The sequence below is a fragment of the Chaetodon auriga genome, chromosome 22 (assembly GCF_051107435.1).
Source record: "Chaetodon auriga isolate fChaAug3 chromosome 22, fChaAug3.hap1, whole genome shotgun sequence".
In the NCBI taxonomy this organism is placed as follows: Eukaryota; Metazoa; Chordata; class Actinopteri; order Chaetodontiformes; family Chaetodontidae; genus Chaetodon; species Chaetodon auriga.
The window spans coordinates 13085214-13112900 of NC_135095.1; the positions used below are offsets into that span (position 1 = coordinate 13085214).

At 41.9% G+C, this 27687-nt stretch overlaps 1 protein-coding gene across 1 annotated transcript in view; it reads left to right on the top strand.

Annotated features, from left to right (window-relative positions):
* The window catches only part of pcloa (piccolo presynaptic cytomatrix protein a), a 55948-nt gene extending 31977 nt beyond the window's left edge, over window positions 1-23971 (top strand). Inside the window, exons 8-26 of the mRNA XM_076721948.1 lie at window positions 1854-1901; window positions 2551-2633; window positions 2860-2935; window positions 3827-3952; window positions 6711-6819; window positions 7269-7333; window positions 7780-7964; window positions 8297-8347; window positions 8577-8707; window positions 10590-10616; window positions 11657-11750; window positions 12796-12867; window positions 12959-13205; window positions 13840-14097; window positions 16607-16748; window positions 17576-17637; window positions 18650-18784; window positions 20350-20495; window positions 20685-23971. Coding sequence (XP_076578063.1) covers window positions 1854-1901; window positions 2551-2633; window positions 2860-2935; window positions 3827-3952; window positions 6711-6819; window positions 7269-7333; window positions 7780-7964; window positions 8297-8347; window positions 8577-8707; window positions 10590-10616; window positions 11657-11750; window positions 12796-12867; window positions 12959-13205; window positions 13840-14097; window positions 16607-16748; window positions 17576-17637; window positions 18650-18784; window positions 20350-20495; window positions 20685-20828 — 2201 coding nt within the window. The 3' untranslated portion in view covers window positions 20829-23971. The remainder of the gene's footprint in view (window positions 1-1853; window positions 1902-2550; window positions 2634-2859; window positions 2936-3826; window positions 3953-6710; window positions 6820-7268; window positions 7334-7779; window positions 7965-8296; window positions 8348-8576; window positions 8708-10589; window positions 10617-11656; window positions 11751-12795; window positions 12868-12958; window positions 13206-13839; window positions 14098-16606; window positions 16749-17575; window positions 17638-18649; window positions 18785-20349; window positions 20496-20684) is intronic.
* The last annotated feature ends 3716 nt before the right edge of the window (window positions 23972-27687 follow it).

Here is a 27687-nt window from a genome sequence, read left to right on the forward strand (position 1 = left end):
AAACAGACTTGTCATCCTGTCACTCTTTTACTACTTACAATTTCATCCTTGAGAGTGTCTGGTTATGGTTTGTCTTGCTTTCATTTATTATTATTGTGTAAAATCTTTACCTTTTGTGTATTTATTGAACGTCTGCATGTGTCTATTTTTCCTGTTTTGATGTTTAACCTTGACTTTGGTGAAAGTATCTTCTTTCTGTTTTCTGGTGTCAGTGCTGTTGGTCAGTCAGTTCATATCTGGTGTGCATGCATGTCTACATTTTGCTTGATGTCTTAGAGGGTATGCTTGAATATGTCTTTATGCATGCACTGTGTTTCTGTCTGCATTCCAGATATTGTGTAACATTTTCCAATATTAGTTCACAGCATGACACCATTCAGTCTAACTTTCTGTTACAGCCACATTGTGTGGGAGGTTTCCCTCCTCAAATAGCAAACGCTCACTTGTGGAAGTCTGCATTTTATTTAGAGCATGCTGTCATTTGTAGCTGTTTCTCAAAGAAGATTTTCATAGTCTTTCAAATCCTGCTTGTTAATCATGCAAGACTTGAGTCACAGTAGTAGAACAATCCTTCAAAATTCAGATCAGATTTAGAAAACTTTTTTTCTAATGATACACTGACAAAGTGCCTCCCCCACTTGCAAAATTTACTCAATTGGTACAGAATTCTGTCAGTTGAACCAGTTCTTCTGCAGTCACTCTTCAAATTAACAATATTTTACAATAACATAGCCTATAGCTCATAGATTATATTTCTGGATTCTACAACAGTTGGTGTAGATGTGAATAGTGTATGATGTTGGTGTATTTTGTGATCATATTTAAATATATTTGTGGGTTAAATTATTACACAAAACGAAAGGCAACATCAAGATGTTACCAAATTATAATGACATTCCTAGAAAAAAAAATTTTAAAGCAGGATACAGTCATCACAGTAGGGGGACCTTGTATTTTTTTGAAATGCATGGTATTTGGTCACAACATTTACGTGTGCAATAAATACATCCCTTTAACTTGCATGTCTTGTCCTGAATACTTGCTTGTATGTATTGTGATACATCAGTGACTTCATGTTGCATGGAATACATTTATGCCCGTTAACCTTTGTAGTTTCTTTATCCTGCATTTCCTGAAAGAATTACTGCCTCATTTTAATCAAAATGAACACACTCATTTAGTATAATCCATTGTTTTCTGTATTTTTGATTATGAAACAGGAAAGAACCTGATAAAAAACATCAATATGCAAGAATACTACAGAAAATATCATTATTTTAATTAACTGCTGAGCAAGCATTTATTTTTCTGTACACTTGCTATGGCTGTCATCACTGAGAGGAGGCAGTGTTGTAAAATGTGCTGAACAGTGTCTTATTTCAACAGGAAAGAAAAGGAAAAGAAAAAGGAAAAACATTTTTTAAGCAAGAACATAAAATAAATCTTAGTTTACTACAGTCTCCTCTTTCCTAACCTTTGGATATGTTTTGCTCGGTAAAAGCCATAAACCATCAATTCGATTTATAAGCAATAGATTGTAAATGTCTACTCCTCCAGTAAGGGCTAAAACAATTTTATCACAATAATCAATGTATTCTGTGGAGTGCTTAATTGAAGCAGCAGTGACGTGGTCAGTGTCTAACCTGAGGATAGTGTTTGTATGAAAAGGAATGCAAAATGTGACAACTTTAGTAAGTTCAGATTCTAATAGAAGTTAATGTTGTTTATTTGTCTGGTTTGAACATGTAAAGATCCCAGTTCTGAGTGGTTTTGAATGCAGCAATAACTACTTCTCAATAAATTCATATGGATCCCATCATTTTGCAATGTAAACCCATTTGCCTTGATTCCAGCCCTAAGTGATTCCCTGATGGCTTTGAACAGAGACGATGCAACCAATGGTAGAGTATAGTTCAGTTCTCTAGTCATCCATTAGCTAACATATTAACCTACATCACAAGTCAAATGCACATCATCATAACATGATAACAAAATGTAGGTTTAAGACACTAATGAAATGACAAATAACCACTTTAATTAGCAATTCTTCAAACAAATTTCAGTGATTTTACATTGCAAAGATGTCATATGATAAGGCACATACCGTTCTCTATGTTTTAGAGGAAATACATTCATTTTCCTAACAATTGGAGTTAGAGAATACTGCAAAGTATGTACATACCCAACATTTACACTCATACAAAGTTTCCACATTACAGGTTTAGATTATGCTACTATACACCCTGTACTAATGCTGTTTTCATTCACTGTCCAACTGCATTTTGTACTGATAATACCTGTGAAAAATGTTGTTTCGCATCTTTCCCCTTTTCACATGAAAGTGAAATAATTAACATTTTTTCCAACCCTTGATTTTCTCATATTTTTTTCCTAGTCACTAATTTAGCATTAGCAGACTCTTCATGAGCAGAATTTTGCTTGATAGCACGTAATCACCTTTATATAAACTGAAGAAATCCTAAATAGTAGGACGAAAAAGTGCAGGTTCTCAGATTGGCTCTGAAACACTGCTTGTTTGTATCCCTGAAGCCTACCACCTTAGACGAGAAGAGACAGACTGGTTTGACAAACCTAGAGATGGACGGTCAGAGAATGGACAAGAAAAGAAACAGGTGAAACAGGAAAAACACACGAACATACTGTACACACAGACACTGGTAAAGTTCTCGCAGTTACTGTATATCAAGTCCAAGAAGTTATGAAATGCATGCACCCACACTCAATCTCAAGACACTTAAATGCCTCATTTTTATGTCCATGTTGCAAAGAATCCATACTTAACTGTTGCCCATTTACCCTCTGCATACATGACATCTCACTACTGTGTATGGGCCACAGGGAAAAGGCCCGTACTACCCCTTCCCTCACCTCAGGGTCAAACTGCAGAGGGATCCCAAAGACCGCAGTGTCTCAGGTAAAGTACCACAGTTTACTACATTTCATTCCATAAGAGCAGCATGCTAAGAGGAAGAACAACATCCCTTCGAAGAAGCATGTATTACAAGCTAACGTGTTACTGACTGTGATGCATGCATTAGATTTTATTGACCCCATTGCTCACTGACTGTATCAAATATGCCCTGCTCACAGCAAAGACATTGTTTTCCTTTTATTGGATTTGAATGATCATAAATAGATTCAAAATTATTTGGAAATAACACTTGAATGTACATATTAATATGGATCATAACATCTCATTAGCTTGACAGAGCATGACTAGCATGCTTCATGCATTTTACTTATTGATATTCATGCCAGATCTGAAGAAACTGGCGAGTCACTTCCCCTGCCATTACGTTCCATCACACCATTCCTCCAGGCTCAAAGCAGGCAGACATTTCATTTCCTGGCTTCCGTTTTGATTTGGCTGTTCTCCACGCTCATCAGTCATCGCCATGCTCAAAATGGTGTATCCCTCACACTTAGGATTATCTTACGCAATTAACAAACAGCCCACAAAGGAAGCGTTTTGTTGACGAGGACCCGGTACTGAACTGAGTCATTTTGCCTCAGTCATTCTGTTCTCTCTTCCATAACCACGTTAAAATGTTTCATACTGTAAAATGAGGGTCTGGTTCTGTGTAAGTGAAGGCCTTTTTTGTGTAACCTGTGCAAGGACAAATAATACATCCACGTGTGATTTGTAGATAATGCAGAGGACTTGACATGTCTGCTGTTGTCTATGCTGTTCTACAAAAGCAGAAAACTGCATGCAGAAGCAGTGAAATTGTGAGTTGCAGGAAAATGAATCTGCATGTGTGTGTTGCCATCGCAAAAAAACGAAATGCCATGTCTTCACTTTCAGGAAATGGTCTGGGTATCCGTGTGGTTGGAGGGAAAGAGGTCCCTGGCTGTAATGGAGACATTGGAGCCTACGTTGCCAAAGTGCTCCCTGGTGGAGCTGCAGAGCAAACAGGAAAGATTCTTGAAGGTAAGCTTTTTTTTTTTTACCAAATTAAACTTCCTTTTGTGCAAGAAAAATGTGTAGGTGGAAAAATAAATTTTGGTGGTTTTACTGGACTGTTTCTTGGCTGAGGGCAGACTAACATTAAGCTGAGCTTTAGATCTGCTGGGAGGTGGATTTTGCTGCCATAGGACAACCAAGCTAGCTGTTTCCCCCATTTCCAGTGCTTGTGCTAAGCTAAGCTAACTGACTTCAGACTGTAGCTTCATATTTACTTTGCAGGCATAAGAGTGTGAATTCTCTCATCTAAATCCCGACAATATGGAGGGTAAATCAGTGTATGTCTTCATTCAAGTATTCAAGCATTAAGTATTCAAGCATTCATACAGTTCTTAGACATGTGATTCACATGCAGAAGTATGTCTAATGTTCCTCACAGTTTACAGACAGCAACTATTTTTGGTAAAATTGGATTTTTAATTCAAAACAAAACAAAACAAAACCCTTAACACAAGGCTACCTCTGTGTCATATGAATTTCACCAAGTAACCACTGTGCACTAACTCAGAGATCTATGACCTGTGATTTCACCCCACACACCACTCACTGACACCACCTCAGGATAAATTGCTGTGTGGTGTAGTAACAGAAACATATTTCATGAGGTGCTATTGATTTCACATGGGGGAGTTTAGGAACAGTTAACCCTGTCACCCGCCAAGTCCATCTGTCTGCTCATGGTCCCCTTTAATCTCTGCGTCGGGCCACACTGAGGGTGTTGGACAACTGGCCAAGCTGTGGCCCGAGCATATTTGAAGCTGCCACACGAGTGATCTATGGGTGGTGAGATAGGGAGAGAGAAACACTGCCCGGTTTGGACCTGCGTACTGTGATATCCGTCTGTCTGTGCTCTGTGGATGTGTGTGTTTGAGCGTGGGCAATTCTTTTTATACTTTCTGTTCTTGTTCGTGTCTCCTTACATTTCCTTTAACATTGCTGTCTTCTCCGTGTTTTTCTCTCTCCGCTTCTCTGTGAGGACATTCAAAGAGAGCTCCGGTGAAATCAAAGAAATGCAAATAAAGCAAATGCGAGTGGGAAAATTGTTGGCTTGTAGATGTTTCCTTGAATTGCGAGTTAGATCCCCGGTGTAACTTGACAACAAAATAAAGGCACATTTTATTTCAAAGCAATATTGGGGAAATGTAGATTGTATCAGAAAAACTCTGAGACACTAATTAGGCTTTAGTGCTTTGAGCTTAATGCTAACATCAGTGTGCTAAAATGCAAGCATTAGCAGGTTTAATGTTCACCAGGTTCTCCGTCTTGGTTTAGGATGTTAGCATGGTAGCATTTTCCATTTGCCAAGTGGTGCAAAACACAGTACAGCTGAGGCTGAATGAACTTGTGCAGGTACTGGGTGGATTAAAATTTCGACCTGTTGATGTTGCTACAGGAACAGTCTGAGGAACACCAAAGTTATTAAAATTTGTTCTACAGGGACCTTGAATATCCAGTCCACACCTGTTCAACATCTCTAAATCCACACTGTAAGAAAAATGCAAAACAGATATTTTAAAATCTGCAAGCTTCTATGACTTAATGAGGTTTTAAAGGAGGATGTGTTATATGTAAACCCTCTGCTACCCATTAACCTGTCTCAGCCATCGTCCAGCCCTTTCTCATAGTCTCATTCATTATTACTCCACGCACAGACAGAACTCTGTCGGTGATTGCTTCAGTCCAAGAGTCAGGATGCATCTGTGGTGTTGTTAGTCACGAGCACAACTCAACCATGATAACACCCATAACCCTGTCATCAACACAGACAGAAAAGGCTGCAAAGTACTTTGGCTCTGTCAGTGGGAACACAGCGTCTCACCCTCTGTGGTGCGAATATGGGAAAACGTTGTCAGATTCAACAGGCGTAGAGGCTTAGTGTCACAGAGAAGGCACCGAAACAGAGTGCGTGCATGAATACGCGCTTGTTTGTCTGATCGCTGAGTTTCACGTTTCAAACTGCAGCACACATGCAAGCCATGGAGTGTGAACAATTTGATGATATCAGGGTGAAACTGCAGCAGCTTCCTTGTCACTCACACACGCAGCTCGAGAGCATCGGCGCAAACAGAAGACCCTCCTGATGAGCTGTTTCAATCGGTGTAAGTCCTGCCAGTGAGGCAGGGTGTGTTTTTGGAGGATGCGCTGGGTTTGCTGTGCTGTGTGGATTGATATGAGCTTTCACATTAAATACAAATAAACGGTCTCTCCCTTCTTTGAGACATTAGTCATTGCTGGACTAGATTGATTTTTGTATTCTCTCCAGGCCGTAACGCACCATGTTTGAAATGTTGTCCTGCAAATTCTAGTTTTATAGCTGGAATAAAATGACGGCATTTTCATGTTCGTTTTAATCCAGTTCTGTGCCTGAGCGCTCTACAAGCAGCTTTGTCACACAGCTGCTGTTTGGGCTGTCACCAGCGTTTATCTCTCCATTTTTTTTGGCTTGCAGTCTCATGCACATGTCGTTTGAGTACAAGAATCAAAGCTTGTTTTCTCTCAAAAGATTGCTCACTGTCAATTTACTCAAAAGATGGATGTTAGACCCTGAACTGGTCCCCCATTCAGGTCAATGTGAATTTAGTTTTGGAGTGAATTGATTGATGACTCTCTTTAGGGCTTTGGTTTGATTTGGTTTGAGGTGGATTGTTTGTTTGGAAAATGTGATTCTGCACACATTTATTTAAGTGTATTGTATGACTGTATGCAAATGTGTGACTGCGTGTAGGAATGCAAGTCCTGGAGTGGAACGGTGTTCTTCTGACGGGGAAAACCTACGAAGAGGTCCAGGGGCTCGTCGGACAGCCGTGTAATGAAGCAGAAGTGTGTGTCAGACTGTGAGTGTAACCTTTGTCTTTTTCTATCTGCATACCATTGTGAGCACGCCATAGTAATCCTTTCATCTTCTTCCTCATACTTTAATCATCACTCACTGTCTCTTGGATCCGTAATTTTCCCGAAATTTAAATTTCCCCAATTGTTGCTCTTTTTACATTTCCTGCCTCTTCCTCTCTTCTTCTCTGCTCCTCTTTTTCTTCCAGTCATTGTCATGACTTCAAAAAGCTCAATTTCCCCCTAAATGACGCATTAAATTCTGAGACATCCATCTTTAAAACTGAACCTGATTTCCCATTTTAATTATTTAAAAGTAAGCCAGCTTTGCTTTTCTTGACTTCATCCGCAACCGGACCAGTTTTCTTTCTACTGATTTTCTCTTTTTTCTTCATTCGACTTGAGTTTTGATTTTCACAATTGTATGAGACCTTATTTTCTGTCTGTCTTTCAGTGATCTCAACATGCTGGCTGAGTCTGAAGGGTCCGACCACTTGGATTTCCCGGAGCACAGTAAAGGTGAGCCACCGTCTTCTCAGTTTTTCCAAATTAACTTTCGTCTCTTGCAGTTTTTAGATTCTTCCCATATCGCTTTCATCTACAATTCTCTCTCTTCTCAAGTTCAGTCATGCGTTGCTCTCCGTCTGCATTACACCGGGGACATGAAATTGTTCTCAGAAGAGCTTAAACACTGTACAGCCTTCACGTCCAACTTGAAGTTTTCTGCTCATGATTAATTGCTTTGCCCCTCCTTTTCAATGGTATGTGGCCTAGAAGTCAGAGAACTCCGCAGAGGGTTGCTGCCTTCGATCCTTGGCCAGTCCCAGCTTTGCATACTGGTTTTGTGTGAAAATGATTATGATTGCACTGGAACATTTTCATTGTATGTGTTCATGCCCATGTTTGCATGCATGAGCTTAAATGGGTGCCTTTGCATAATGATGCACCTGGTGGGACCCCTCTAGGTGACAGACCTCCCAGGTCTCCAGGTGTTGATCCCAAGCAGCTGGCGGCTGAGCTGCAAAAGGTGTCCCAGCAGCAGGCTCCCACCTCCACCTCTTCCTCCGGGCTGCCCGCCACCACCTCGGCAACCTCCAGTCCCGGTCAGCCAGGATCACCCTCCGTCAGCAAGAAACGCCATAGCAGCAAGGCGAGTCCGGAGGGGCGGTTTGAGACCTGCAATTAGTTTATATCCCAGCTTGAACATAAAGTTTGTGGAGCATATGTTGAAGCCTTCCACATTCGGCAGCTTTTCCTCTATTATGAATATAACATTTACCACTTGTAGCTCATCTAAAATGAAGATTAAAACAGATGCATCAATTTTGAGAGTTTAACTTGTAGTTTAGCCTCAAGCACTACATAAAACCCAGCGCAGCACAGCACATACTGTTCAGTATGAACACCCACCAGTAAACACAAAGTGTCCACCTCCAGATTTTTGCCAGCAGTATCTAAGCATGTTGCTTTTATCGCTTACAGACTGCAGAGGGGATGAAGACCCAGTCCCACCCCATCTCTGGAGAGATACAGGTCTGTGAAACAAAAGGATCAGATCTCTAAGTTTAAATGCTGATATTTTAGATTTAAGGGTATGTGATCACTGTTTTAGCAAATCAGAAAGCATTAAATTAAATAAGTGCATGGTAATACAAAGGGAATCCTGTATTTTATGTTCTTAAGACTGTTAATTTTATACAGTTTCCAGTTTTATCACATCATTTCTTTCCCCAAATGTAATTCAATGTGCTTCTTTTTGCAGCTTCAAATCCACTACGACAAGCAGCTCGGCAACTTGATCGTTCATGTCCTGCAGGCCAGAAACCTTGTCCCGCGGGACAACAATGGCTACTCTGACCCGTTTGTTAAAGTTTATCTCCTACCAGGGAGAGGGTGAGTCAAGGGTGTGGAAACTGCAAGCACACCTTCAGTAGTTCAGAGCAGGAACAGGAACAGGAAGGTCGGTGTAGGATAAAATGTTGTAGCTGTACCTGCTTTGTTGATTTTGAGCAATAGAGGTGTGTAAGATATGATTGATTTCATAGTTTCTGTCTTTTTCAGCCACTTTTGGAGAAGAAATTTGAGTGCTATACCTGCTTAGATATCCCCAGGCTGCAAAGGAAGCCCCTTTGTTAAGCTCAAATCTAATTTCCATTCATTTTAAAATTGATTTAAAATTGATTTTGGCTTACCATGACATCTTTCAATGTGCAGCACATGACCTGTCTTTGGTATCAGTTCCATGGCGCATATGCACTGCACATCAGGTCCATCAGATGTTTAATACTGGAGTTCCAGCGGCTGCATGTGATATGAACTCCTTGTTGCGGGGCCCATCAGCCTCGTATTGCTGCTGAATGACATGAACATTATGTAAATGATATGAAGTTGCAAGCGTTCTTGTGTTGATGTTGCTCCTGTTGATGGGTGATGAGTGCAGTCAAAATCAATAGCTCTCATATTCACGTGCAATACGATCCACACTCCCTCCTGAGTCCAGGGCTCTCTTTCTCGCTGTGATTGTGCTGTAACGTAATTGACTCTCCCACCTTCTCTGCTGTATGAGGTCCTTCGAGAGAGTGTTTTTTCCTGCGATCGTTTTAGATAAAAGCAATAATATACAGCTGTGGGCTTTGCAGCCGCCACTCTCACGAGCCTTCAGTTTGACGTGTGCAGGTGCAGACGCCACTGTGGCTTTCAAACAGGGTCAGGGTTATGTTAAAGGGACTGGGATAGTGGCACCCACAGGTCCTGCAGCCACTCTGCTGAAAGTGCTTACCGAAACATGCACACTTACCGTAAGCACATGCGTGCAAATGCTCGTGTATATGCTACATGTGTGTATACATGGACAGGCTCACAGCTATCAGAGCACCGACTGCAATCCATACGGAGGCTTTTCAGTTGCATCACAGATCTCCTGGCAACCACATGGAGCTCCTGCAGTGAGACGGGTGGTTATAAATGACAGCTTAGCAGGAAAAAGGGAAAAATAGTTGTGATTTGGTGAAAGTAATGCACATTTACATGTCAGTGTGTGTAAATCTAGGGTTATGCTTCTCCGGGCTGCATGTAACAGATCTGAGTGTTGTTCTGTTTCCATGCAGACTGCTTTTATATTTGGACAGACTGGGGATAAAATGTACATGTCCACATGGAAGCAGAGATGTTTACGTGTATCTCAGCAGAAGCATAACTCCAGCTTAAGTTCTGCAGGAATCTGTCTTTCAAAACACTTCAACTTGTAGTTCAGGTCAGCCAAGTGTTAATGTAAAAAAGTGTTAATTCGTATGATTTTCACATTTTACACAGTGGTGCTCTGTAAAGTAATGATCCTTTCCCAGCTGACAAACTATGTAAACACAAATTAAATTAGTTCTTGTGTTCACATACAAAAGGATGCGGTAGCAGTCCTTGTACCACAAGCTTTGAATCCCTTTTTTCTGCTCACTCGGGCTCATGAGCAGCAGATCTCCACTACGGTTGCCAATGGATGCGTTAAATCACCTGAAAGCCCCCTCAACACACATACATGCTGTTCATGAGACACTAAAGCACAAATTCAGTCCACCGCTGCAGCACACCACAGTTCCCCGCTCCTGCCCCCTGTCCGAAACACACTTAATAAATCCCACACTCAACCTAAATACAGTGATCTCCCTCTCCCACATACACACTCACAGTCCACAGACTCTCTCTTTGACCCCCCACCCTCCCTCTGACTATTGTTTCTGTATGTTGTTCTTTATATTTAATGCATGCTGGACCCCCTCAGTCAGGTCATGGTTGTCCAGAACGCCAGGTATGTGACTTGCCCACTTTGGTACTTTGGTTCTGTTTTGGTTGAAATTTGGTTGTCAGTTTGGTGAAGGTAACAAACATCCAGGTTGTTTTCTAACTGTTCGGAAGCTTATCGAAAGTCAGTTCCACTAACTCCACTAGCTTAGTCTCCTTGCATCTCATTTTAGAGGAGTCGAATCTCTAAATATTAACATCTTCCCATCTCTTTAACATATCACTGATGAGCTTATATCCCCTGTGCTTACAATTAGTGTTTTCCCAGCTGACTGTTGTGTTTTCCTGGTAGATAGTCTGTTTTTGTTCCTAACCATTGTAATTTCAAATCCTAACATTGAACCTGACACCCCTTAGTTTGTCCCTGTTTTGTGATTTAAATCCCTCAGCAATGTCCTACATCGTGCCCTGACATCTGACTGTACCCTCGATGCCCCGCCACGTTCAGCACACACTCCCATTATTTTGCTCTGCAGTCCTTATTCATTCCATTATTTTAGTCCGTGTCTTGACCAAACTAACTCTTAGGGACTTACTCATATGCTACAATCTTGAATCAAACCCTACACACTGCAAAAAACATCCATCTTAAGAAGGCATTCATTCTATTGCATTGTGATGTTAAGTATTTCTTTTTTCCTGAAAACAAGTGAAATAGTTGGCCAGTAAGGTTGGATTATGCTATTTCTTCATCTGCAAATTGACTTCACCTTCAAACTAAGTAAACAAGTCAGCCTCTCTCTCCTTACTGCCATACATTTTCACTTATTGTAGGACATCAAAATTTCATGAGTCTAAATGACTTGATGGACATCAAAATGGACTTTTTTGCAGCACACCCTGACATCATATCCTGCCGTCCATGCACGTAGGCCCATACATTGTTGCCGTCCAAACAATGTGCATCACATTCATTCTCTCCTTTCTACTGTCACGTTGTGCCCTGCTCCACTATATTGTGCTCCCTGCATTGTGGTGGTCCACTGATCTTCATGGCTTTTTGCACGTGTGTGATCAAACCTGTGTTGTTCTGATGTGTTCCCGCAGTGCTGAAAACAAGAGGAGGTCCAAACACGCAGGCAAGAGTCTCAACCCCGAGTGGAACCAGACGGTCATCTATAAAAACATCCTCCTGGAGCAGGTATGTGGTCACACGTGCGTTTCTCACAGGCGTGGTTGCACAAGTTCAATTTCACACACCTTTTGATGTGGTTAGACACGCATGGGGTCATTTTACAAAAATAATTTATTAAAAAGTGATTTGAAAACTTGAAAAAGTTCTGTTGATGTTGTTTGTACTTGTTAGAACTCTACAGTCTGCAGTGTATGTAAGGCAAAAACATAAGAACTCACAGTACGCCACCTTACACGTTACTGAAAGAATTATATTAAAAAAAAAAATACTGAATATTGCCTTTTCTGTGCTGGCATGCTGACTGGCACTGTGGCCACTGGTTTTAGTACAGCAGATGGATATGCCATTGGGATTTGATTATACAATTTTAGACCCCATTTTAGATTCATTGGACCCTTATCAATCATAGCAAATGTGTGGACTTGTCTGGTCTGTGTTTTTTAAGCTGCTGAACTGCACATTCCCTCTTTAAGCCCAGATCATATGGTTTTTTCTTTAAAGGGACACCTCGTCCCAAATTAAAAAAACACTTTTTTCCCTTCTTACCAGTATTTATCTATTTGGATAAATTGGCTGTTGCAACGTCTGCTGTCTCTCAAATATATTAGGTTTAGATGGCACTTGGCTTGTGTTGCTCAAAGAGCCAATAAAAATACATTTGATAAACTCAACAGCGATGTCTTTTTCCAGAAATCATGACCCAGTTACTGCGCAGAAGAAAGTTTGCATCTTCTCATGGAAAAGATGCTCGTGCTCGTGACAGCGTGGGATGTAAACATTAATGGCGTCCTCCTCGGCTGAGCTGTAATGATTGCTGGCAGTATCGGTTAGCTTTAAACTCATCTCCACAAGCTCGCAGTGTCAGACTAGTGTTAGAACCAGAATAGTTCTGACATGAAACTGCTCACAACAAGGTCTGTGGATTATCTTGAGTAACGGGGTCATAATTTTGGATTCTGTGGTGAACTGTCCCTTAAAGGCGCATTTCATGGTGCACTCGAAGATAGTTTACCATAAAGGATACGTTAATCTTTGACTGTGTGTGTATCAGTTGAGGAAGAAGACCCTGGAAGTGAGCGTGTGGGACTACGACAAGTGCTCCTCTAATGATTTCTTAGGAGAGGTAAACGTCTTTGAGAATACCAGTTTTCTTTCAGTGGTGTGCCAATATATTTTCATGCATATGCACGTTAAACTGCTGTGTCTGCTCCCAGGTCCTTATAGACCTGTCCAACACAGCCCAGCTGGACAACGTCCCCCGGTGGCTCCCCCTGAAGGAGCAGAGCGAGGGGGACCACCACCGGCGCTCCCACTCAGGCCAGGGCCGCCACAGTTCCTCTAAGCCCTCCTCACTGCACTCCTCCCCTAAAACCACCGGCTCCTCACACGACAATCAGGATTCCCCCAAATCATCTGTCATCAAGAGCCGAAGTCACGGGATCTTTCCTGATCCGGCCAAGGGTAGGACGCAATGAAATTCCCTCACCCGCCTGACTTAATCACCGTCATCCCCTAACGACCCTCTGTGCTCTGCTCCCTCTGCTAGTTCTTCTCTGTGCTCTGCTTTTCTTTCTTCGTCTTCTTTACTCTTCACACTTCTCTTACCCGGTGCTCTCTTCCTGTCACCACCTCTCTCGCCTGTTTCTTCCACTATCTTGGTGTCTGCCTCTGTCCACCTGTTTCTCCCTCTGCAGTCTTTTCTTTACACCAGCACCTTCCTATGCCCATTTCTGCACACCAGTCACAGCTTAAGCTTCATGCTTTTTGCTTTCTCATGGTCTGTTTTCTTGGTTGTCATGATGTCACCCAGCTCAGAGGCCTAGCCTTAGCTTCCCTCTACCTTTCTTCTAACACAGAGGGCAACATGGCGGTGGAAGGCTTTGACTGCTCCCCTAATTTAGAAAACTAACCATCAAATTTAATGAGGATGCTTGTAGATTGTAGACTTGATAGGTAGTTGCTATGCTGGCTAAATGGAGCTGCTCTCTTGCCAGCTACTAATTCACCACAGGTGATACACAAAAGGTAGCAGCCTCTAAGTTCACTTAAGTAAAGGATAGTTTTTTTGGTAATTTGGTGAATCTGGTTGTTTTAGACACGCAGGTGCCCACTATCGAGAAATCTCACAGTAGCCCTGGCACATCGAAGCCTTCCCTGTCCGAGGGCCAGAGCCAAAGCCACAGCCACGGACACGGCCAACACTCTCGCTCGCACGGCGCTTCACGCTCCAGCAAAAGCGCTGCACGGCAACACCATCAGGACAGCGGCACTGGAAGCGGCAGAGGCGCTGCCATAGCACCGGGCGACGCCCCACAGCAGTCGCAGCAGCAGCCGCCGCAACGCCTCCAACCAAGTAAACCAAGACGCAAATAAAGCCTCCGCAGCATGGCCTCCTGGCACACTCATCTGTTCTACCCTCTGTTGAGTTCTTTTTTTCCGTTCCTTTAATTTCCTTTCTTATCCTTGGTTCCTTACGCCCTCTACACCCTCTGGTCCTCTCCTCCGTAGTGTGTCAAAACTCACACCGCTTCTCTTCTGTATGTACTCACAAGTGTGTAGAGCCAGCATCTCACCTGTACTGTAGCACACTGTCTTCCTTAGTTTGACCCTTTTTCAGTGAACCCAAAGAGGCATAATGGTTGCTTATTGAAGGCCAGTACTAACTGCTTAAAAACCCTTTAACCATTAAAAAAGTAAACAGGCAATAAACCTTATTTTCTAACGCTAATTTAATATGAAGTTAAACAGAAATGATTACATTTACCAAAGTTGGAGTTAGGTTTTGCTGTTTTTTAATAGTTGATTTAAAAACATTAACTTTACTTAAGATGAGTAGAAATATGACAGTGTGGAAAGAGTTGCAGCACATATTCTGAAGGAATAAATACTGTCAGAGCACAGTGACATCTCCAGCTCTCCCAAATGACAAGACGAGCAAATTGTAAACTTTGTTGCTACGAGTTCAGTTACTGGAGTTCACCGGGAAAAACGTTCTGCTTCCAGAGGAGGTTTCTGTCGCCAGCTAGCTGTCATACACATTTTGGATTGATTGATCCGAGCAGTGAAACAGAAGAAAGTTGCACTCCCACCCCTTCTCCCTGAAATATCATTAACCTCTTTTGGTTTTTTATTTGTTTTTAATTTCCTTTACCTTAACAAACAACAACCAGCTTTTCTGAAGCTCCTCCACTGAGATGGCTGTGCATGCAGTCCACTAACACCCCCTCCCCCCCCCTTTTTTTTTTTTTGATTTGTTTTGTTTTGTTTTAACAACTACCGGACCCACAATGCACCTCAGTAGATGCTGCACACCCCACCTCTTAGTGGAATGTAAGAGGGGAAGATGTGCACCGCACACTGTGGCTGCATGTGATTGACAGTCAAGCTGGTTGCCATGATGAAGATAAACCGCTCTCTGAATCTCCATCTCGCTCCTCCCTCCTTCCATCTTAAACTGCGACCCCATGACCTTTGTTTCCTGGCGTTGACCCCCTGACATCTGACCTGCGCCTGCGAAAAACAAACACACCCAGGCCAACGAGGCCGCCTCTCGCTGAGGCACCAGAGACACAGCGTGGTGGGCGTGCTCACCATTCAGAGGGCCCAGTCTGATTGGCTGCCTGCCCTGCCATCGGTTGCGTCGGCCAAAGGGAGCAGATCAGACGGCAGACACCTGACCCTCAGGAAAGCCGTGTCAGAAGAGAGGCCGCAGAGCATCGGAGGTGAGAGTTTGCCCAAGAGTCTCCTCTCTGTCGTGTGACTGAAGCACAGATGGAGCACGGAGAGAGAGAGAGAGTGAAAGAAAGAGAGGATGCGATGCTACTAACGCACACCTGCAGAAAGAGAGAGGGGAGTCTTACACGCTCATGAAAGAGCCAGGAAGACAGGGAGAAAGCTGCACTCAGCCACATCACCAGAGATTCATGCAGCGAGACACGCTTTCTTAACGGCCACCAGCACAGTTCACTAATAACAGGAAATGAATGTCTCAAACTGTCACATGATTCATTGAGAGTTAACACTGTGCCACATCCGCCGCGTCATGACTCCCCCATTGCTTCATTGAACTGGTATTAGTGAGCTTTTGCAATCGGACGATGGGTTGAGTGGCCTGAAAGAAAACCAAAAAGGTGTCGACATGGATCCTGTTCTGCACCACATCCACGCATCTCACACCATTCATTCTCTATCACACCTGACGCCTGATCAGCTGCTCGAGAATAAAATGTTGAGCTGTAAAACATTTAAGCATCTATTTCCCTAACGAGTAACATCTAAAAATATGGTGCATATAAACATTTTTTGTTCAACAATTTTGGAAAAAAGGTACACTCATAAACATCCTTTAAACTCCAGATATGAAACTTTATTGATGTAGTTTGATTATTAAACTAAACTAAAGCTGAGATATCAGATTTTTAATAATGGCTCATATAGATAACTAACAACGTGAGTAGGGTCTACGTGCCTCTTGTTTGGTCTACCTTTGCGTAAACATATACATGTGATATTTCTCTGATTTATTTGTCTGTTTCATGTTGAAGCTTTACATGTGAGCTATTTTTGTCTTGTCTTTGTCTGAGAGAAAGATTCTAAGCACACTGGTTGTTCACATGCTTCTCGCTGGTCCTCAGTGTTTGTGTGCGATTCATTACAGCCCAGCCCTGTGCGACTTGAGTAAGCTTCACTTTTGACTGCGACATAAATCATCTGAAGTATGAAGCTGATTATGGTGGATTCTAGTTGCTGCAGATGTTAACGAATGCTTCTTGGCCCTAGTTTTTACGTTCTTGGACCCGGCAGAGGTGTGCTTTTTCTTCCTGTCTCTTTGTCGTGATGGGTGTGGTCGTATCTCTGCACAGCTCGGTCGGGCTACAGATCCAGCGATGCCCCGGTCACTGCAGCCTCTCTGGACAGCGGCCTGAGTGGCAGCGCCTACAGCCTGTTGGACGAAGACGGAGAGACGAACGAGGTGGACAGTGCCATCTTCCAGGTGCCCCGATTGTGAGTGGACTGATTCAAATACTTTTCTCTTTAAATGCCTCGTTTTCTACAGAAGGCCAAAAATGCCTTTGCTTATTTTGACACAACAAAGCTTGTTTTCTTTTGATAACAGATTAATTTATGTCGTTATCTCAAGAAAATTAAAGCCAGATTTCTGGAAATAACAAGGTTAATTTATCACGACCTGACCATGACGTGCACGCACTGCCCTGTGGGATGGGCTGAGGACTTTCAAAGCAAACCACGTGAACATTTTATGAACTTGTAAGAATGTTTTCTCTCATGATTTGAGGATATTTACATCAATAATTATGGTCAGGAATAGGCTTATAGACAGTAGTCAGATGTGTTACTGTCCAGTAGACTGCAACCAAAAGACTCCTCATTGGCTCACAGGAACTAGAAAAGAAGTGGCCCAGGTTGAAGTGCATTCTGATGCATTCATCAATGGGGGATATTTCTTGGCATTTTCACCTGAAATCAGGTGCTACAGTTGTCAAGACACCATCTCTGCATGCTGGCAAGGCGCTCCTGGTCTCTCCTAAACATGCTAAGTAATAAGAGGAAACAGCCTTTTGTTTTCTGGTGATAACTTGTTGATTATCTTGTATTTCTTGATAGATCAAAGCTTGTTTTCGCAGGAACATGAAATGATAAACTTGTGATCTTGAACTAACAACGTTAAAAAAAGTGCAGCCGTTGTGCTGTAAATGTTTGTTGATGCTAAACTACCAATTACGCTCAGACACCTGCTTCTATTCTAAGCAGAAGATGAACAGTTCAGTTCGGTTTTGTAATTTCCAGGATTTTCTTTCCCCTCTCTTTAGTGGAAAGATCCCGAACGGCACAGACGTGATGAAGTCATCAATGGGACACGGTGACGGTGAAGGTCAGACACACAGTATGTGTGTGTGCGTACGTGTGTGTGTGTATTCAGAACTGTTTCTCTTGATGCCTTTTAGTATTAACTAATATATTATTTTAGCATTTTCTGGTACAGCACGTACATTCAGATGTCCAGGTTCAAGAAATAGTAAATCTGATTAAATGTCTATTTATTTGACCTTTTTTGTCTTTTCTTATCTATTTTATTTTTAATCTTTAAAATCAAGTTTCTCATAAGTGATCATTGAGTGGGATTACTTTTGCATGAGTCCATACATTGTTTGTAGTAACATCCTTCATAGTTTACCTTTAAAAAGCTAAAAGGGTTCGTTATCTCCTTTTCACATTTACAACAATGTGTGAGACTGAAGTTCAGTGCTTTGCACACATGGATTAACACTTTTATTCCTATCCATGTTTTCTTCACCTCTTCATCATCTACCCTCTGTTCCCTCAGTCGATCTGTGTCAGTGCGTCTCTCTCCTCTGGGCAGAGACGCCCACACATGCACAGTCGTGTTTCCATCATTTTTGGGGACGCTGTGTGGACTTACCACCATCACCATGACCTCAACCCTAAGATTTAATGATTTATGTTACTGGAATTTGTATTTTGTCTCTATAAGAAAGGCGAGTCCCCACAGTGTGACTGCATGAACAGATTTATGTCCCCACAACATGAGTAATACACACACACACACACACACACACACACACACACACACAAGGCTGCACTTCCTGTTTTCAGAGTCTCGTTGACCCATCTTTCAAAACTGTCATTTCCATTCAGTTTCCAAGGCAACCAGAAACCAGGAAGAGCTGCTCATAAGTCCTTTTAAAACAAATAACTGCGATCGCTCGCGGGCAGCGTTTGATATCTCATCATGGGAGTACCCTCAGAGTCCAGCAGAGGGCCCTCACGCACAGGAGAGGGAGGGAGAGAGCAGAGGCAGGCTTTGGATCTGTGCTTTATGTTTCACTGTGCCCTGCTGATTCAATATGTGTGTGTTTGTTCAGGTAAGTCCCAGGTAATGGGGGAGATAAAGATCGCTCTGAAGAAGGAGATTAAGACGGAGGGCGAGCACCTGGTCCTTGAGATTCTTCAGTGTCGCAACATCACCTACAAGTTCAAGAGTCCAGACCACCTGCCCGGTAATGGAAAACGTTTCTGCTCACATGCGCACATGAATTCAGACAGGCAGGATTTTAAGTTCTGTTTCGGGGTTTCTCAACATTCAAAGACTGTTTTATGTGCTGCTTGTCATTCTTAATGCTTGACAGCCAGGAGGCCCACACAGGCACTTGTTTAGAAAGACATGTCACACAATCTTTGCCAGTTTTTCTACATGCAGAGGCACAGGTGTCGGGATAGCCAGCCAGCATTCCCTTAGAAAGCAGCGTTTGGCATATATTAACCAGCTACCAATAAATATAAAGATTAAAAACACCATTGCACTCACACAAACACAAACACGTAAGCCTCTTGCAAAAGGAGCACAGCGTGGACATGTTAGGGGTGCGATGTGTCACTGTGTGCACACTTCACCACCAGTGAATATCAAGTAAATGCTTGGAGATGCTGCTGAGAGAAGCGGGCACAGAACCAAAACTGGAGACAGTAAAGACTCCCAGATATTTGGAAGTGAAAAGCAATATTTATTTGTTTTAGGGCTAGAATATGTGTTACTGCTTGTATAAGAAAATAATTTCCATGTTTGCAAACAGCTGCGTCATTTCTATTGTGTAGTAAAGTTAAATTTAAGCACAGAAATTGAGATTTGTGCTGAAAAAAACATATGTAGCATTTGATAATCCTACGATTTATCACTACAATTAAATATTTAAATACCCAGATGGCCACTTCTGGGTAACACCCAGGATTAAAAATTCATGTTATTACATAACTGTCTTGTGGGATAGAAAAATAAACAGCACCCTGAGTTCCGAGGTCGACTGTAGCATCGGACAGTACATACAACAGTGTTTAGATGGATCACATGTGAGCCTGACTATCTAAACGCCGGACAGACGTGTCTACAGCAAAATCACACCACCCTCGATGAAAGGCAGATCGCCGCCCACCTCGCCTCCTCTTAAATCCTAATACAGCAAGCTGCCTGCCCTGTGCTTGATTTGCACTTGCTTCCAGATGGGATCTGCACACAAAGGTTTATTTCCATCGACAGCATGTAGCTGCTCTAAAGAATGTGCAGCAGTGACTCTTAACATTAACATTTCATCGCCGTCCGTCTGTGACTATTTCTAAAGCTTGTTCTGGTGTTTCTGTGCATCTTCAGAGTTTCTTCTCCATGTTGAAGGGCTTTGACTTTCTAAGCAGACAGACACTCTGGAGTTACAGTTCTCATATTGCCCTCTAGTGGCAGGCTACTGTTATAAGGGACACAATGTTAGAGCCTGAGTGTAATTTGTGTGTTTGGATAATTCTGTATGCAGGGGCTGTGTTTCATGTTGTTTTATGGCAGTTTAAAAAGGCTTTGATTTGGGTTTCCGTGGCTTATATTACTATAAACACAACACATAACAGCAAAAACAGACACACAGATATGAGAGTAGGTTATATATTTACACAAACAACATGCAAAATAGCTTGAAACAAAAGCAATATGTGATTCGCAGTATAAAACACATTCATAGCAGTTTGATGTCAGCGTCACATTGACGGGTGTGTGTGTGTGTGTGTGTGTTTGTGTCCACAGATCTTTATGTGAAGCTCTATGTGGTGAACATCGCCACCCAAAAGAGGATCATCAAGAAGAAGACCAGAGTGTGTCGCCATGACCGTGAGCCATCTTTTAACGAAACCTTCCGCTTCTGTATGAACCCCACCGGACACTCTCTGCAGGTGATCCCTCGCGCCTGCACGCACACACACAGCAGGAGAATAGCTCCATATTTTAACAATGCATTCACAGACTGGTACTAGATACAGGCTTTCTTGCTTTAGCTTAGCATGAAGCTAGCTTGAAAAATCAATCTATTCCTTTAAGTACTCACTCATATGACTTACTGCTTTCTGTTCTTTTCACACCAGCTGTTCCTGGTGTCCAATGGTGGCAAGTTCGTAAAGAAGACCCTGATCGGGGAGGCCTATGTGTGGCTGGACAAAGTGGACCTGCGCAAGCGGGTGGTGAGCTGGCACAAGCTGCTCGCCAGCACGGCGCAAATCCACTCGTAGAAGGAGACGCAATGAAAAAAAAAAACTATACCTGAGAGGGAAGGAAGAAGTTTCTGGCATCTGGAGACGCTTAGGTTCAACATCCATAATGCTAATCTACTCTTCTTGGGTGTGGGAGGGTGGTTTGGGTACGGGAGGGGGCGAGATGTCTTTTTCTTCGATCTTTGTTTCAGGGCTCGATAGCGCGAGTTTTGGAGGAGGCTTTCGTTCGTACGGGCAGTTCTGTTGATGATTTCTGTCATGCGGGAAGTTCGGAGGAATAGTTATGTGTTTACAGGCAATGAACACACGTTTACAGGACATACAGTGTACAGCAGTGCAGGCAGGGCTGAGGAGAACGCAGAGTTCAGAGGTCAAGCGCGGAATCAACCAGGTATTACACACTTTAATTCACAACACACACACACACACACACACAAACACACACACACACACACACGATTATTTACGACAACTTTGCACACAGTCATTCACGCAGAAGAGAAATTTTAATTCTACAGGGAATGGACACACTTGTAGATTTATTTAGATGTTTTATCCATGAAAGATTTTCCTCATTGCTTTATTATGACGGCAGAGTTTTATTGGTTTACAAAGCATTTTGGGAAAGAAATATTGAAGACTCCGCCTCGGAGACCTCTTATTTATTTTTGTATTATGATATTAGCGTAGAGTTCTATCATTTGTCTTCTCCTCAATTATTTAAGTACTTAAGAATCTATCCTGGGAAGGAAGCATAGTATATTTTATAACAGACTACCTAGCATTCCAGTGCAAGAGAAAAAAAGCATGACGTCATTCACTTTGGACCCCATCTTTCCTCTCCGCAAGTGTAAACTGAGTTCAAATCAAATGATTATTATTGTTTGATAAAGGATCTATATTGATATATATTAAATTGGACACTACATATTGTGCGCATGACCCTATCTCTCTGGTATGCAGTGCCACATGTTCTGCACACGCACACACACAGAATCCACCTCTAAGGCTCACTTTGTATATAGTGAAGTGTCATAGCTGGAGATTAATTCTAACATATATAGATAGATATATAGATATCTTTATCACAGACAATCAAGTCTTGATGATTGTGACATAGAGTTTTTATTTACCCATGATGCCCCTTAGAATGTGACACATTTACCATATGAGATTTGAGTATTTCTTGTTTTTCTTCGTGAGATCCGAGCACATTACGAGTCCTGTGTCAGCCCCGCTTTCGTTCAGCGACGCACGCTTTTGTGGTATTTTGCACTTTTTTCTGCTTAGAATGTAAAACTGACGTCATCCTCCTGCTGAAAACGAGATTTTATTTTTCCAAGGGCAGGGAGTAGAGAGGCAAAGCAAGGACAGTATCAGGAGATGTTGTAGCGAACAAAAGAGAAATGCGCCGGAAACTATTCATCAAAACGCACTGTTGCCATTCTGAAGATCCAAAAATGCTTTTCTATGTTGAGGTTTTGTCCCAGCTTCTTTTTTTTGTCATATCTGTGCTGTCTTGATCTTACCACTTCCACTTCAATGTTGTGTCTTTAAAAATCTACTATGCTCACTATGTGTTGAGGAAGGTCATATCGCGTGCTTGTACGGGGGTCAAGAGGCAGGACGGCTGCAGCATTTTCAGTCAAACTTGGCAGTGAGACAACACTTAACATCTGAGGGATTTCTATGCAACATCTACTGTATAAACGTGGGAGCTGCATCTTGACTCGCCGGGAACGTGACACGATGTGGGAGAGGAAGCATTCATATTGATTTTTCTTTTGCACTGCTGCGTCTCGACATGTCCTCCATGAAATGGTTATTGCTTTAATATGTTTTTTTTTTTATTTAAACGTGTTATTTTGTATGGCTATATGAATCTTTATTTATTGCCTGTAAGACTATTTCATATGTTGTATTATATTTGTTTACAGTACATATCAGTTGTACATAAAATAAGGTTGAAAAATTTTGTTTTTATACACAATGTAGTGCTTGTTTACAAGGTTTAGACGGCCTGAAACTCAGAGAACCAACTTTTTTTCCCTCGTGCACCAACACACACTCACATATGGAAAATGACATGCACAGATCCTGAATTTTAGTTATGAGTCAAGATAAGAAAAAAAAAAACAGCGTTCCTGTTCAGTTACATCTTTTTATGCACGCCCCCTTTGAATAGTTTCCTTTTCCAGTATGTGTACGACAAATGACCAAAAAAAGACAACATTGTAATCAATGGACGTTATATCTCAAAGTATAGTAGTTTTAAGGTCAGTGTGGGGTTATTCTTTTTCTTTATTGCCTTATTTTTATACCCACGTGCTTGTGTGTGTAGCATCTTCATACCCAGTCCATGCATGTCACTGGCTATAATGCATATCTCTTTTTTTAAGTGGTGTCTGTCTAAAAATATCGACTTTAAAATCTCTCGTAACACTCAAAGAATTACACACTCTCACACACCCTCACACACACCCTCACACACACACACACACACACACACACTCACACACACGCAGATGCCATCTCTCTATTTCCAACCTTGTAAATACATAGCTTTTTTATACTGCGGTTTGGGGAGCAATAGGTCTTTTAGCAGAAGTGGAAAAAAGGTGTGTGATCATAGAAGTAAAGGGAAGTTGTTTTTCTCTCCATCATTGTACAGTGGATAGACTGAGAAACGACTTCTGTCTGTCTATAGGGACCCGGATTTACCCAACCCTTTGCACCAAACACTAAAGGTTTACCAGAGTCTAACTACACAGAAGTCTATCTTAACAACTCAGTCAGTTGCAGGAGAATTTAAATGTGCTCACACTGGATGTTGCATGTTTCGTTGGTGGTTCATACTATTTTTGTGTCCAGATATTATTAAAGAAAAAAAGAATGAGGTAGAGAAAGATATAGAACAAAATGTTATAGAGGGGGAAATTATGAAAAAAAACCTATTAAGATTATTGATGATGTATGCTGACTGTACAAAGATAATGCTTGTAAAACCTGTCTGGTTTTTCACTTGTAAGTAAACTAAAAAAAAAAAAATCTACTGTCATGGTTTTGTGATTGTATACAGGAGGTATTGATAAATTATGCAAATTGTGCTGTAAAAATGGCTGTTGCCCCATGTCTAAATATTAAATATCGGTACAAATGAAGTGTTGTTGTGTATTGACTCATGCTGCAGATTGCATTATTGATCATAACAGAGTTGTATTTTGAAAAACTGGTTTGTTTGATTGCTTTCTGACAGACTTCATAGCTGGTTTGCAGATGATGGGACTGCAAGGATGTGAAGTAACAGAATAAAACCACAAGATGGCGCCATGTGCTTTCATTCTGAGCACTGTCCAAAAAAATCCAAGTCCATGGTAGCATGCTTTAAAGGCACAGGTGTTTTCACTTACTGGTTGATTAGAACTCTTCTCAAGACAGCTGCTGTGTTCCAGTACCCACATTACCATAATATTAAGCATGCCAGAGAAGGATTCAGTATGTATGATTTAGTGTGTTAATTCATGTCAGAATGCCAAAAATACCATGACGTCTTCCACCCGTTTGCATTTTGCAGAATGCAAGCCAGCATGCCTCTCTGGATGTTTTGACTCACGATCGTCTGTGCAGTGGAAGATACACGTCGAGTGGTCCAGAGCAGGGTTCATACAAAGTCTCGGCACAGCTACCAAACTGTATACATTTTCTTTTCACTTCAGATTTCGCAGTATGGACTGTGACAGATGTATGAGCAAGAGGGTCAGAGTTCAAGGTGCAATGTTATGGCGTAGTATGTCCCAGCTGTCCCAGGCATATCGCATGCAACAGTGCTCACTTTGTAAGGGCAGCTGCAGTTTGGACTAAAAGTTAAAAAGAAAAAGTACACCCTCCTGGTGCAGGTCTCCAAGCAACTTAGAGGTGAGAGCTCTGATTAGCACATGGTGTGTTTACAGGGCCTTTCTGTCCATGTGTGTTTGTTCATGGTTTATTTTCAAGGAGACACCAAATGATTCTATTGATTAAAATGGGTGATAAATGATTTCCAGATGATCACATTTGGTTCTATCTCCTGCTGCTCTCAGTGTTTCAAATGCTTCTAATTATTTCTCATACCGGCCTTTATATCTCAGCAAACACTTTGACTTGTAGGGAAAGTGTGACAACATGCACAGAACCAGCATCCTGAAGCTGAACTTAAATGGAATTCAGCCATCATTCATTTTTCTATTTACACCTGGGCATTATGACTCATTTTGTGGGCAGGCTGCTCTCCATAATCTCTCCTTGCTGCATAAAAGTCAGCTAATCAGGGAGATTCAGTTCACCTGGCATGACCGCCTGCAGCCAGTTTTATTTTCTCTGTTTGTTTGCTGCACCATACGACATCCATACAGCCCACTGTTCACTCATTCACACATCACAAAGCCACTGATGTTCCATCAATCCATCATGCATCATACATACTATATATATATACACACACACACACATATGGGTGGTCTCCCCTCTTCCTTGTCCTCTTAATTCTTTGAGCTACATTATGACAGTAGTGGCACTTGTCTCTGGAGGCATACGATCGTAAGCTCTGCACTCAGTATAAATGAAAGACGTCCTCTTTGTTGCTCTGGCAAGTCATAGAAACAATCAGCCAGAGTACATATCCGCCTCACCACGTGCACTTTTCAAGTGGTCTCATAAATCTGAGTGTCATTGGTCCTCTACCTTGGCAGCCCTGAACCAACAGTGCTGATTTGTGTATTATGAGTGCGTAGGGAAAAAAACCCAAAACATTCACTTAAACATCATGCATTTCTTGCAAATTTGACCAACCACACAAATATTCCTAAAAAGAAGACTTTCCTTGATCTTTGATTGAAAACAAGGATAATTTCAAAATGGTGTTTACAACATTAATTCTTTGGTGGACTGTTAGCGTTTGCATGTGGCATACCACAAAGCTTACTGTGTAAATCATAAAGACCTGAATCGTGCGCCTGGAGCCTGCGTGCAGTTGCAGCTGCTGAAATCCTTGATGAAATTGAATGACACGGATGAAGAGGAATTAATCGTTCATTTGAGTTGCGGCTGAGGCCTTTGAAGGCTGGACATGTGTTGTTTGTTTTCTGACTTTGTCACATGCCGGAATGAAGTATCTTCAGATTGTTTTGTCCCTGGTGATGATCTGAAGGCTTGAAAAACATTCTGCTGCTCTGACAGAATGGAGTTTCTTTTTCTGAGCTTGTTCTTTTTGTCTGAGGCTTCAGTCGGGATGATAATGATCCATTTTAGCGAAAAGTCTCTCAACGTCACAATTTTATGTTTCTGATTAATTTACCATTTCTCCTTTCATTGCTTTGATGTGTCTCTTTTGTCATCATATTGCATACGTTTAAAACCATCCTGCATCTGAAAGACTAATGTCTTAGTCCAAGATATTACACATTTTGTGCAGGTGCTTCTGAAAACCTGTTGCTTAGTGGGAGCTCAGATTTAATATTTTGAATATTTGAATATTTTTCTACTTGTGTATACCACCTTTATACACACCTGGTTTTAAAAAGTTTAGGTTGAAGTATGAGTGGAAGCATTTATATAATTCTGCCAGTAAAGGGAGTGATGCCATCTCCTCATGCCTCCACCCCTCAGCCCCTCATCTCCTCACCCCCCCTTCCCTCGACCCTCCTCCCCTCCTCCCCTCCTCCCTCCAGTTACAGGATACTTGCAGTAGATCACTTATTCCTATTTATTCTCTGAAGGGGTATTAAAGGGTCTCTACATTAACACAGGAAACCAAGCCCAGCGGACTCCTGCGAATATCCTCAGTGTGTATCTGTGCTTTAAAAAAGCCTTAGAGTGCAATGTGGATCCACTTTCATCATATCTGAATAGAGCCATGCAATTCAGCTCTTTTGGATAATTCTCTCTGCCTGCTCCGGCATTGTGATCGACTAAATCGAATCTGTTGTGTAATGATGACTAATGTTGGGACTGTTCATCATTGTTGATGACCCGGTGTAATTATAATCTTTGCATGGACACCTGTTGCACGCACCATAAATGGCTGTCATAGCTGTATAGAGCTTAGTAAGCAGCAGTGAGTCTCAAATGTGCTTTTAAATAGAGAAAACACTTCAAATATAGAACAGCACTGAGGTCTTGCTACAAGCTATATTCAGAAAGTTTGACATCTCATCTTCATCAGATATTCACAGTCATGTTGCATTATGGTGAGGAGACTGAATTACTGACTCTTGAAATTTTGCATATTTGGGAAAAGTTGGAGGAGTTCAACATGTGAGGAAACACTGATTTGTTTCCTTGCTGAGAATCAGATGGAAAGTTTGATGCCACTCTGATATCTGTGCGCTAAATATGACGCTACAGCCAGCAGCCAGTTAGGTTAGGAGGAAATTTGTAAGATTGCAGGTTTTACTGTGTGCTGTTTTTTTTTTTTTTTTTAAGCCGCAGCAAGAGCGAGGTTAGCTGTTTCTTCCAGCCTACGTGCTAAGCTGCTGGCTGTAGGTTTATAGTTTGAGGGCAGCTTTGAGAGATGCTAAACAATTTTTTAAAGGTCCGATCTGCAGGATTTATTAGCGTTTTATCTTTTCCAGTCATGGCAGATGTGACATAACACGGCCACAACAGAGGTCCTCTTAATTTCTCACAGATGTGCCTTCACAGGGGCAAGCTTCAATCCCCCCCAGGGATTTTTTATGCCTATGTCATAGGCCTTGGAAGTGGGGTGCTTAGGGTGCTGCTTATCTGAGCACAATGAACATGTCAGTGATGATGATGAAGAAGCTGCTGTTCCTTCCTTTTCTGCTTTTGTCCATAAAAACACACACTACAAATGTACTTTTTAGATGTGATTTTCCAAACA